This window comes from Enhydra lutris, unplaced genomic scaffold (assembly GCF_002288905.1).
Source record: "Enhydra lutris kenyoni isolate GAN:26980312 unplaced genomic scaffold, ASM228890v2 scaffoldscaffold39, whole genome shotgun sequence".
Taxonomy (NCBI): Eukaryota; Metazoa; Chordata; class Mammalia; order Carnivora; family Mustelidae; genus Enhydra; species Enhydra lutris.
In genome coordinates this window covers 28,977,153-28,990,111 of record NW_019154123.1, presented here as the reverse complement: position 1 = coordinate 28,990,111, position 12,959 = coordinate 28,977,153, and the positions used below count along the sequence as shown (strand labels likewise).

Here is a 12,959-nt window from a genome sequence, read left to right as displayed (position 1 = left end):
CTGCCTGAGCCACCCCGGTACCCCCACATTATTAGTTTTTTTAATTGTGCAATTCATGGGCATTAATTGCATTCACAGTGTTAGGCAATCATCACCATCTATTCCAGAACCTTTTTGCCACCTCAAACAAACTGTAGCCATTAAGTAGTAATTCCAAATTTCCTCTCCTCCCAGTCCCTGGTAACCTCTAGTCTAATGTACTTTGTGTCCTATACATTTGCTTATTCTGGATTGTTCATATAAGTATCATCTTAAAATTCTTTTGTGTCTGACTTCTTTCATTTAGCATGATGTTTTCAGGATTCATCCATGTTGTAGCATGTACCAAAACTTCATTCCTGGGGTGCCTGGGTGGCTCAGTCAGTTAAGCGTCTGCCTTTTGCACAGGTCGTGATCCCAGTTTCCTGGGATGGAGCCTCGCATCGGGCACTCTGCTTAGCAGGGAGCCCGCTTCTCCCTTTCCCTCTGCCTGCCACTCCCCCTGCTTGTGTGCTCTCGTGCTCTCTCTCTCTCTCTCTCTCTGTCAAATAAGTAAATAAAATGTATATTTTTTAAAACCTTCATTCTTTATGGCTAAATAATATTCCATTACATGTATAAACCACATTTTATTTATCCATTCATCTGTTGATGGACGCTTGGGTTGTTTCTACCTTTTGGGTATTGAGAATAATGACCTGATAAATGTTGGCTTGCACTTTCTTGCATCCTTGTTTTCACTTCCTTTGGATATATACTAAAGTATGGAATTAGTGAGTCACATAGTATGTTTACATTTATGAGGAACCATTTGTTTTCTATTGCAACCACACCATTTTACATTCCCACCATCAATATTTGAGGGTTCAGTTTCTCCACATCCTCACCAATGCTTGTTTTTTTTCTGTTCTATTTTGTTTCATAGCCATTGTAGTAGGTGGAATATATCTCATGATTTTCATGCATTTCTCTAAAGACTAAAGATGTTGAACATCTTTTCATGTGTCTGTGTTATTTGAAAAATCAGAATTTATTTTCCTCTGAAATACTGTTGGATTTTAGCAAGGTATTTTAAATTATTATTTATATAAAATTTACATTTATATAAAACTAATATGTATGTGTAGCTTTTTGCTTCATATATATATATATATGTATATACATATATATATATATATTCTTTTTTAAGTTTACATATAGTATAATACTAGTTTCAGGTGTAGAATTTAGTGATTCAGCACTTACTTAAAACACCCAGTACTCATCACAGTGCTGTCCTTAATACTCACCACCCATTTAATCCATCCCCCCTCCCACTTCCTCCGTATATGTTCTAAAGTAATAGAAACCCTATACTATAAGTCCATCATCCAACAGTGAAATAAAACATCGATATAGTGAAATCTCTTTTGTCCCCCTGATCCTACACTGCCTCATCAAGTGAACTGTTTTCCTGAATTTGGATTTATTATTCCCTTTTTTCTTTTATATGTGCATGTGTTTAATATTTTCTAAACAATTTATTATTTGGTTTTACTGTTTTTGACAAAATATAATTTTGTTTACGTTGTAAGTGAACTGGCAAAGCTGAATAATGATGAAAACCTATGTATGACTGGAAAATGCCAGTTTAGGTGTTTAGCAAATGCTTTAAGTTAATTCCACATTATAAGGAAGGTTCCCTAAAATTCATCTTTTACCTCTGGCGGCTCCTGGATGGCTCATTCAGTTAAGTGTCTGCCTTCAGCTCAGGTCATGATCCAGTGGTCCTGGGTCTGAGCCCATGCATTGGCCTCCCTGCTCAGCAGGAAGTCCGCTTTTCCCTCTCCCTCTGCCTGCCACTCGCCCTGCTTCTGCGCATGCTCTCTTGCTCTCTCTCGGTCAACTAAATAAAATCTTTAAAAAAATAAAATTTACTTCTGTTAAGCCTTTTGTTACCGATAGCTTTTTGAAATGTTTTAGAAAAATCTAATTAAAATTTTAAAATATTTACCAAATATGATACATTCTAATTTCAATGATATTCTGTATCTCATCTGCTGCTGGAATTTTCTTGGTTTTACTGGAGGTATACATGGTATTCACACAACCATTTATAACTGGCAGCAAATATGAAACACTAGTAGTGGTAAGATGTATTCTGATTTCAGAGATTTTAAATAGGGGGTGGGGAAAAGTCTTATCTTAGAATGGATGAACAGCAGAGAGAGTTGGAAGGGTATGACTTAAGAAGTAAAACTATTTAATTATTTTATACAAAAAGTTTAGAGATGTGCAATTCAGCATTTGTGTAGCAACCCTTAGGTCCATGGTGTCTCTGGGATTGTTCTGGTCTTACCTTCATGGTTATAATATATATTTAAATCAGTAATGGGATTTTATTGTTCATTTTTTGTGTGGGGGTTATTTTGGGTGGGGAAGGGAACAGAATGTGCTTTGTTTTTATTAGGGTCTATCTTTCTTTGGGAAATAGCAATAAAATTTACCTTTATTTCTCAGAGGTCAAAATAGGGTCATAGCCTCAACTTAACAAAGAGGAATGAGATTGCTATGACTGGCTTAGGTTAGTCATGATTCATCCTTTTGAGACTAGAAAAAGGGCCTACCGACCTTTTCTAAGATAAAGGTTTATCTGCCTTTTACAATATCTAAGAAGTAAGGGCAGTGACTGATTCCTAGGTAATAAGATGTGTACAACCTCAGCTTTTCTTAAGTGTGTGTATTTCTTGAGTAGGTTCTTTATGTCATTATTTTTTTTAATTACTACAACTTCTTTCTCCTTTTTGTTTTAGTTTCATGTTTGTTTTTTAACAAAAATCATTGATTTTTTTAACATGTGTTTTTAGCTTTTATTTAAAATAAGAATTTTTCCTTTAATTTCTAAGCCTACTTTGTAGACTTAGAATCTCTACTCTTGTCTTGAAAATCTTAACTTTCATCTAGCTTTATTTATAATTTGATAATATAAGAGTTATCAGTAGAGAATTCTCACTGATAAAATATGAAGTTCTATATAAAATTTCTAAGGTGTTCAATATTTTTCTAATTTTTTTAGGGAACCTAGAAAAGTTGTTCTTCATCGTGGCTCAACAGGCCTTGGTTTCAACATTGTAGGAGGTGAAGATGGAGAAGGAATATTTATTTCCTTTATTTTGGCTGGAGGACCTGCTGATCTTAGTGGAGAGCTCAGAAAAGGAGATCGTATTATATCGGTAGGATATGTTAATCAAAATAACATTTTTATTATTATAACTATGACCTACTATTAGAAGTTTTGTTTTTTACATCCTAAAGTTGTGGGAGATATTTTGGTTATTTTCCTACCGTTTTGCAACTTGATTGTAGGATTGCAGTGTTGTCTGAGAACATATTATACAGGATAGATTTTCTTCTGGTATTTGACTTACCTATAAGGGGGTCGGTCACTCTTTATAAATGTGCTTGAAGAAAGTTAAGTATTCTCTATTTGTTGACTGCAAGGTTTTCTGTATGTTTACTAACCTTGTTATTTATGTAGTACAGATCTTCTTTATACGGTAATTTGTTGTCTGTTTGATCTATTATTAAAAGATTTTTTAGGCTTTCTGAAGTGATGGTGGATTTAGCAGTTTGTCTTTGCAGCAGTTTTTCATTTTTATATCTTTGAAACTATGTTATTAGATGCATCTAAGTTTAGAATCATTATTCCTTCCTGGTGAAGGAATTTTTTTATCATTATGTGATAATCCTCTTTATAATAATGGTTTTTACCCTAGAAGCTCTGTTGCCTGATATTAATATGGCTCTTTTGTCCTTGGTATTTGCTCATCAAATTATCTTTATTTCACCCTCACTTGTAAATATAATTTAGTCTAAAGAGCTAGGTTGACAGCTATTGTCTGTCAGTACTTTGAAGATACTGTTTTATGCTCTCTGGGTTCTTTTGTTGCTATTTACAAAAAAAGATCTGCACTTTGTCTTGTTTGCAAGTGATTTGGTTTGGTTTTCTTTTTTTTTCACTGACTACTTTTAACTGACTACTTTTAAAGTCTCTTACTCTTTGGTGTAATACAATTTAACTAAAATGTGTTTATGGCTAGCATTTTATTTATTCTGCTTGGGATTCATTGTGCTTCCTAGATCAGAGGAGTTCTGTCCTTAATCAATCCTGGAATCTTAACCAGTATTTTTTCAAATTTTGCATTTCCCACATTGTGTGGATTCTGTCCTTCTTCAGTTCCTATGAGAGGATATTATCTTTCTGTTCTGCATATCTTTTAACCCCCATTTCATATTTATCAACTCTCTCTCCTTGTACTTAACTTCAGTCATCTGTTTTCTAGTTCATGAATTTTCTTCATCTGCTCTTTAAGCCAAAACGAATTTTTTTAATTTCAGAATACCCTTTGCTTTCTAGAAATTCTTTCTGGTCTTTGTTTGTTTGTTTGTTTGTTGTTTTTTTGGGTTTTGGGGGGGTTTTTTTGTTTGTTTGTTTTTGTTTGTTTTTTTCAGTTTATCTTGGTGGTTTTTGTGGATTCTTTGTTATTTACAGTTCCTAATATTCTTTTAGATTTTTCTTTTAAACCTATTTTATATTAAGTGCTATAAATAATAGTTCTGTTTTTTGAAGCTTACAGGTAGCTAATACATGTGACCTATGATAAATTGTTTTATTCTAAATTTTGCACTGTGAGTTTGTTTTCACTAGTACTCAGTAGAGTGATGGGAGAAAAAGAAAGAATAGATGGGGATGAGGGAAACCAGCCAAATACCTTACATGTAATGGCATCACTAGACTAGAAAAACTAATAAAAATTCTAGGAAGCCACAGACCAAGTCTTAATACCTGTCAGCTCTTTCTCGTTGGTCTTCACTGAATGCTCAGATGCAATAAACCAAAGGTTGGGAACCAACAGAAGAGAATTGAGAAAAAATGATTCCTGAATCATACAAGGTACCTGCTCAGAAATATAGGGGACCTTGGGCAGAAGATCTGTGAAAACCAGCCCTAGGAACTCTGTACTTGAGGTGTTAAGACATAAGAGTTGGGGGTGGGGGTGGCAGATAAGAGAGTTCAGAAAAAGCCTTCTGAGACTGTGTGGACAGAATGATATCTCCAAAGACACAGCAAGCCTGGGCCAGATCTTGAGAACAAAGAGAACTTACCAGCAACTCAGAAGCTGGCAGCAGGTTTATAAAGCAGTTTTAAAAGCCAGAAATTCCTCTATAAAACACTAAGTGATCCTGGTAATCTCCAGGATCTAGAGCTAGTACCCCATCTTACGTCCCTCAGGGGAAAAGGTCTTAATCATGCTCTCAAGAGAAGGCTCAAATGTTGAATTTATCAAACAGGGACTTGAAAATAAGTATGATAAAATCATGATGATGATGATAATGATAAATACTAAAGAATATAGAGATAAAAGTAGAAAATACGGATGAAAAGATTGGAGAATTTAGACAACAATATCTATACTACAAAAAAAGGATCACACGGAATGGCTAGAAATTTTTTTTTTAAAAACTGTCATAAATGAAAATTTTATTTAAAAGACTTAATAGCACACTGGACTCAACAAAGGAAAGAATCTATGAACTTGAGCATAGGACAGACAAAGTTTCCAAACTGAAATGTAAGGGGCAGTGTGTGGAATTTGGGAAGAAAAAGCAGACCAGAGCATCCAAGATCTATGAAACAGTATCAGTAATGATGAAGAGACAATCTGAAAATATAATGACAGGTTTCTAAAACTGATGAAAAATACCAACCTACAGGTCTATGAAGCTCAGCAAACAGGACCTAGATATATCAGAATTAAATTATTAGACAGCTACACTAAAGAGCATGCGTTAAAATCAGTCTTAGAAACAACACATCTACATAGGAACAATAGAAATGACAACTGACTTCTCAATATTAATATCAAAATGCAAAGCCAACTGAGGGATATCTTTAAAGTGCTGAAGGAAAAAACTATAAATCTAGAATCCTATATCCAGTGAAATTATTTAAGAGAAATGAAGTTGAAATAAAGACATTTTCAGACGGACGAAGCTTAGAGAATATGTCCCTTGCAAACCTGCAAGAAATACTAGAAGAAATTCTTCTGATTAAGGAGAAATTATACCAGATGAAACCCTAGATCTGCAGAAGGAAATTAAGAACAACAGAAAGTATACCTGGATAGTTATAAAAGGTTTTGAAATTAAAAAAAAAATAATTGTACCTATTTTATAAGACTATTAGCCATTTAAAACAAAAATAATTGCATGTATACTAGGGGTTATGACATATAGAAGTAAAATACAAGGCACTAGAGCACAAATTGACAGGAAAAATGGAATTATACTAGTGTATCTTACAGCTTATGAAATGATAAAAATTTATTTGAAAGTGGACTGTCATATCTTATATTTACATGTCATTATTTCTGGAAGAAGCCCTAAAAATACTCCCAAGAGCTATAGTTTTCAAAATTCAATACAGGAAATAAAGTGAAATATAAAAAAAAAAAAAAAATCCATGCTTCTTACAAACAAAGGCAGAAAAGGAGGGGAAAAAAGGGTAAGTAAAAAGCAATATGAAGATGTTAGATTGAAATCCAACTCTGTCGGAATCTACATTGCAGTTAACACTCTTAATTAAGATGCAGAAATTATCAGCTTGGTTAAAAAAAAAAAAAAAAAAACCAAGACCCAAATATATACTCTTCACTAGAAATTCTCTTTAAATAGACGCATATGTTCTAAGTAATAGAGTAGAAGAAAGTATAAACTATACGAACAACACATGAAAGATGGTGTGACATACTCCTTTGAGGCAAAATAGACTTCAACAAATATTATTATTGATAGATTTTTTATAATGATAAAAAACATTATTTCATTGTGAAGACATAACAGTGTTCAGTTTGCATGTGCCTAATAATTCTTTCAAAATACATGAAGCAAAAATTATCAGAACTAAGGAAAGAAATGGAAAAAATGTACAATCAGGTTGGGGATTTAAACACCTTGTTCCATAATTAATGGAATAAGTAGCAAAAGAAAAAAGAAATTTGTGTCCTTATCACTCATTATCTACAAAAATTAATTTGAAATGGATGATAGAACTAAATTTCTAGGAGAAAACATACAAGAAAATCTTAGCGAACTTGAATTAGACTCAGATTTCTTAAATAGGACTACGGGGCTAAGTCAGTTCAGTGGTGAAAAGAAAGTCTTTTTTTAACATTTATTTTAGAGAAAGAAAGCAGGAGCAACCTAGGTAGGTTAGGGAGGAGAGGGTAGGGAGGAAAAAACAGATTGTCAAGCAGACTCCCTGCTGAGCACCGAGCCTGCCTCAGGGCTCAATCTCACAACCCCCAGATCATGACCTGAGCCCAGATCAGGAGTCGGATGCCTAACTGAGCCATCCAAATGCCCCAAAAGGAAAATCTTTTTACATAAATGATGCTGAAATGACTAAATATCTATATAGGAAAATAACTTCAACCCCATCTTAGTCCAGATGTAAAAATTAATTCTACAGGGATTTTAAATCTAAATGTAAAGCCCAAACCATAATCCTCCTAGAAGAAAACGTAGGAGGATATCATTGCAACCCTGCAATAGACAAACAGTCTCTTGGACAAGATATATAAAATACTAACCATAAAAAGGGTGCATTAAAAAACCAAATTGGCAAGGAACAGAGTAGGAAAAAATATTCTTACTGCCTATATCTGACAAAAGACTTGTGTCCAGAATACATAACCATCTCCCACAAATTAATGAAAAGATGAGGAATGCAGTTTTTTAAATGAGCAGAAGAATTAAACAGATAATTCACAAAACAAGATATATGAATGGCTTATAAGTACATGAAAAGGTACTTAACATGAGGCATCAGGGCACTGCAAAAAAAAAAAAAAAACAACCACAGTGAATGAAGAGGTTTGTCAGATTTGGGTAGTAGTGATTTAACTTTTCTGTATCTTGATTGTGACAGTGTCTACACAACATGTGCAGTTGTGAAAACTCTTTAACTGTAAACTAAAAAGATTAATTTATTGAAAGTAAATTATGCCTAAATAAAAGGAAATAGAGGTGATCTTTGAACAACACGGGGTTGAACTGCATGCATTCACTTTTATATGCAGATTTTTTTATAAATACAGTCTAGTATGCTAAATGTATTTTCCTTTTAAGATTTATTTATTATTTGAGAGAGAGAGTGCATGAGTGAGGCGAGGGGCAGAGGAAGAGGGAGACAATGAGACTTCCCACTGAGCTGGGACCCCGATGTGATGCAGCGGTGAAATCAAGAGTCAGACACCTAACCGACTGAGCCAGGTGCCCCCCTCCATGATTTTCTTAATATTTTCTCTATTGTAAGAATAAGGTATATAATATGCAATTGGTAAGACTTTTAGTCAGCAGTAGGCTATTATTAGTTGAGATTTTGGAGAGTCAAAAGTTGTATGTGGATTTTTAACTGTGGAGGGCCAGCATATATTCCATATCCCACCCAGGTGAATGGCTTAAAAAAAAAAAATGACAAACATTGGTGAGGCTGTGGAACACTGGTAGCTCTCATTCATTATTGTTGGGCATATTGTATAGTCACTACAAGAATTTGGGGGGAAGTTGTTGAGAAATTAAACATACAACTAACCTTATCACCCAGACTTTACCCAAGAAATCATGTCTACAGAAAGAGTTAACAGAAAATTTCATAACAGCCTTATTAATAATAATTGAGATCTGGAAATGACTCAAGTGTCCATCAATAGCAAAATAGCTCAATAAGTTGGCGTACATTTAAATAATATAACGCTACTAACTAGTAAAAAGTGACAAACTACTGAAACACAACATAGATAACACTAAAGAACATCACCTTGAGTAAAAGAACCACAAAAACACATACAGTAAGATTCCAGTTACATGATAATCATAAGTAGAAGACAATAATTTCTATTAAGAGAAGTCAGAGTGGTTGTCGGTAATCATACTGATTAAAAGAGGTACAGTGAGTTGGATGATGGAAAAGGCATATATCTTGTTAGTAGTTGTGGTTTCATGGGTGTATACAGTTGTTGAAAATTCTTTCAACTCAACTTCAAATTTTTACATTGTTTGTAATTTTATCCTGTAATTTAAATTTTGTAAATAAATTATAGTATATTAAGGACAAATTGGTGAAAAGGAATGAATTTGTTAAAAATAAATGTTAGATAAATTAGCTAGTTGTTTAGAGGAATAAAATTAGCTTAGAGCCTCACTTCACACTTTGTGTCAAAATAAATTTTCAGTTGGCTTAGAGATAGGTGCAAAAAATTCAAAGCAAAAATAGATTTTTTTTTTAATTGTCCATGTGGGACAACTTTATATGGGTCACTGACATACTGTTAGAGTATGTTAGACTGACCAACACAAACTCGTTCACGCAGAAATTTCCCAGTTTCAGCACTGAAAACCCTATGTCTGGAAATGCCTTTAGTCTTGATTTTAAAACTGAAACTCACAGACACTCCAGGCCACTTGCTCACTGTAATGTGAGTGTAAGTTGCATATGGCCTTACGTTAGGCTATATGCATCAGTAGCCTTAAAATTTTAATGCTTACTAATAAGCTTCTTTAGGGAAGTAGCCTAAGAGCAGTAGGAAAAACCCCAGGAGGAAAATATGAAAAAAGATATTCAAAACTAAAATAAAAGTCTGTTAGGAACAAATAATTTAAGTACCTCATTAAACAAAATTTAGCTGTCTTCAGTCTTTATCTTGAATCGGGATCATTTGAAGGCCTTATTAAAAAACAGATTCTTGGAGCACCCAGGTGGCTCAGTGGGTTAAGCTTCTGCCTTCAGCTCAGGTCATGATCTCATGGTCCTGGGATCAAGGCCCCCATCAGGCTCTCTGCTCAGCTGGGAGCCTGCTTCTCCCCCCTCCCACCTCTCTGCCTACTTGTGATCTCTCTCTCTGTCAAATAAATAAATAAAATTGTTAAAACAAGAACAAACAAAAAACAGATTCTTAGACCCTCTTCCCTGAAGTTTTCATTTCAATTTCAGTATGACTTGGGTAGGATCTAAAATTCTATATTTCTAAAAAGTTTTCATGAGATACTGATGTTGCTGCTCTGGGGACCAAACTTTGTGAACTACTATTCTAAAGACCATCCCTCTTATTGATGTTCTTAATGATAACCCATATCACTGAGAAAAGTATGAATAAGTTATTTGGGAAAGCATGGAAATAAATCCTAGGTTTTGTAAAATATTCTTTCTGATACATTTAATTTTGTTGAAGAAAGAAGCTTTTGAAATCAAGATTCATTACATATACAGAACACTGTAGTTTTCAGTATGGTATAAGTTAAGTATTCCCGGTATTCTAGTTATGAGAAGTATGGTATAGAATACAATTTATATTTGCTGAAAATTTAGACTCGTAGACTCTTAGAATCAAAAGTGACCCAAAAGACTTCAATGAAAATTCTCTCCTCTGTAAAGAAAGTGAGAAAAGTGGCCAGAATTGTTAGGATGAAGTTGTTCAGAACTCTAGAATTTAACCAAAGGCTTTCAGCAATTCAGGAAGTTTATTCAAAAAAACAAAAAAACCCCTAAATCTTCATGAGAGTGAGCTTTTGGAGTTTTAACTGGCTTAATGTCTTAAGTTCCATCCTCTGCTCTCCATGATCACATTAGCCTTGAGAAATAGTCCACATTTATAGTGAAATCAGTAACCTCACAGACATTAGAGAGCAAGATGGGAGTAGAACTTTCAGAACCTCTTTCCCAGAGAAGTGTCATAATTTGACCTGTCTGGTCGTTCTTTAAAAACCCATTTGCAGGGGCACCTGGGTGGCTCAGTGGGTTAAAGCCTCTGCCTTCGGCTCGGGTCGTGGTCCCAGGGTCCTGGGATCGAGCCCCGCGTCAGGCTCCCTGCTCGGCGGGGAGCCTGCTTCCTCCTCTCTCTCTGCCTGTCTCTCTGCCTGCTTGTGATCTCTGTCTGTCAAATAAATAAAAAAAAAAAATCTTTAAAAAAAAAAAAAAAAACCATTTGCAAGGCTCTCTGTTTTGACCTGCATCAGAGCTCCACCAATGCAAAAGCCTTTTTCCCTGGGGTACTTGTTGAAACAATTATAGGCACATTATGGCTGCCTGAGACATTGGATAATACTTGAAGCAAACAATACATTACCAAAACCTCAAAAGGATAAACTGGGGAATGAGCTCTCCATTAAGGGCTTTGAAAAACTCTGACATATTCCTTGGAATCTAGGGAGACACATGTATGTTCTGGATACTACATACTCAGAAAAGATCTGAAAAGGTCCTAAACTCTCACCTCTGACTGACCATGAGGCTCTGTGTGGACAGGAAGTGACAATCAAGGCAGAGTTATCAATTGCCTAGCTGTGTTTTGAAGGCATTACCCAACATGCACACAGAGCCCTTCAGCAAAGAGTCCAGCCATTAAAACAAAATCTCTTTCCAGTCATTAACTGACCACCAAGCTAACCAGGCAGTGACTTCATTGGCAAACACATCAAAAAATACAAATTTCATTGAAATTTTACTAAAACCAGGAAAGTCACCAAAAACAACTATCATTAGCAGCAACAATAACAAGCCCTGGGCAGGAGAACATACCTAATTTTTGGAGTTGCTACATTATATTATTTCAGGTGTCTAGTTTTCCACAACAAAATCATGAGACATGCAGAAAAACAAGAAAATAAGGCCCATATACAGGCAGTGGGAACACAATCAATAGAAACTGTCCCTAAGGAAGTAGAATATTGGATTTAGTAAACCAAGACATTAAATCAGGTATTTTAAATATGTTCGAAGAACTAAAAAATGAAAGGAAAAATAAAGAAACTATCTCAGCAGGCAGAGAATACCAATAAAGAGGTTTCTATTATAAAAAAAAAAAAAAATAGAAATTCTGGAATTGAAAAATACAGTAACTGAAAAGCAGAAGTGCTCTAGACAAACTCAACAACAGCTGTGAGCTAGCCAAAGAAAAAAAAAACAACAAACTTGAAGATACATCTCTTGAGATTATCTAGATGAAGAACAGGGGGAAAAAAGGAATGAAGAAAAATTAAGAGCCTTAAAGACTTGTAGGATATCATCAAGTGTATACCATATACATAATGTATATAATATATACATAATGAAGTCACAGAATGACAGGAGAGCTAGGAAGATTGAGTAAATAATGACTGAAAACTTGCAAAATGTGATGAAAATCATTCTACACTTCTGAGAAGCTTAGTGATGAACTCTAAGTAGAATAAACTTGAGATCCACACCATGCATATATCATAATCAGACTGTCAAAAGATAAATATTAAATCTTGATAGTAGAGAGAAATGATTCATTACATACAGGAGATCTTCAATAAGATTAACAGCTGATATCTTGTCTAAATACATGGAAGCCAGAAGACAGTAGGATGACATACTCAAAGTTCTGGAAGAAAAGAAGTTATTTTCTGAGGATTCTATATCCAGGAGCAAAACTATCCTTCAGAAACAACAAATCAAGACATTTCCAAGTAAACAGAAGCTGAGGAAGTTCATCTCTAGTAGATCTGTCCTGCAAGAAATACTAAAGGGAATCCTTCAGACTAAAATAAAAGGATAGTAAACAGTAACTTAAGTCCATATGAAGAAATAAAGAGTGTTGTTAAAGGTAACTACATTGATAAATGTAATATAGTATAAGTATTTTTTTTGTTTGTGACTCCTTTTTTCCTGTCTGATTGAAAAGACAACTGAATAAAGCAATAATTTAAATGTGTGCTAATGGGCACACATTTTATAAAGATGTAATTTATGTGACAATAGTATCACAAGGCGGGTAGAGGGCACAGAATTACATAGGAGCAGAGTTTTATACAGCAATGAAATTAAGAAAGTAGAACTTGTGTTAATTATAATCCAGAGGAACCACTAAGATAAATAACTGAAAATATAGATAATAAACAAAAGTGTTAAAATGGTA

At 34.3% G+C, this 12,959-nt stretch overlaps 1 protein-coding gene across 6 annotated transcripts in view; it reads left to right on the top strand.

Annotated features, from left to right (window-relative positions):
* Positions 1 to 12,959, top strand: part of LOC111155042 (discs large MAGUK scaffold protein 1) — a 263,035-nt gene that overhangs the window by 184,754 nt on the left and 65,322 nt on the right. For all 6 annotated transcript variants that reach the window (XM_022515066.1, XM_022515065.1, XM_022515064.1 and 3 more), the window contains one exon: positions 3,035 to 3,191. In XM_022515066.1, the coding sequence (XP_022370774.1) occupies positions 3,035 to 3,191 (157 nt within the window). The remainder of the gene's footprint in view (positions 1 to 3,034; positions 3,192 to 12,959) is intronic.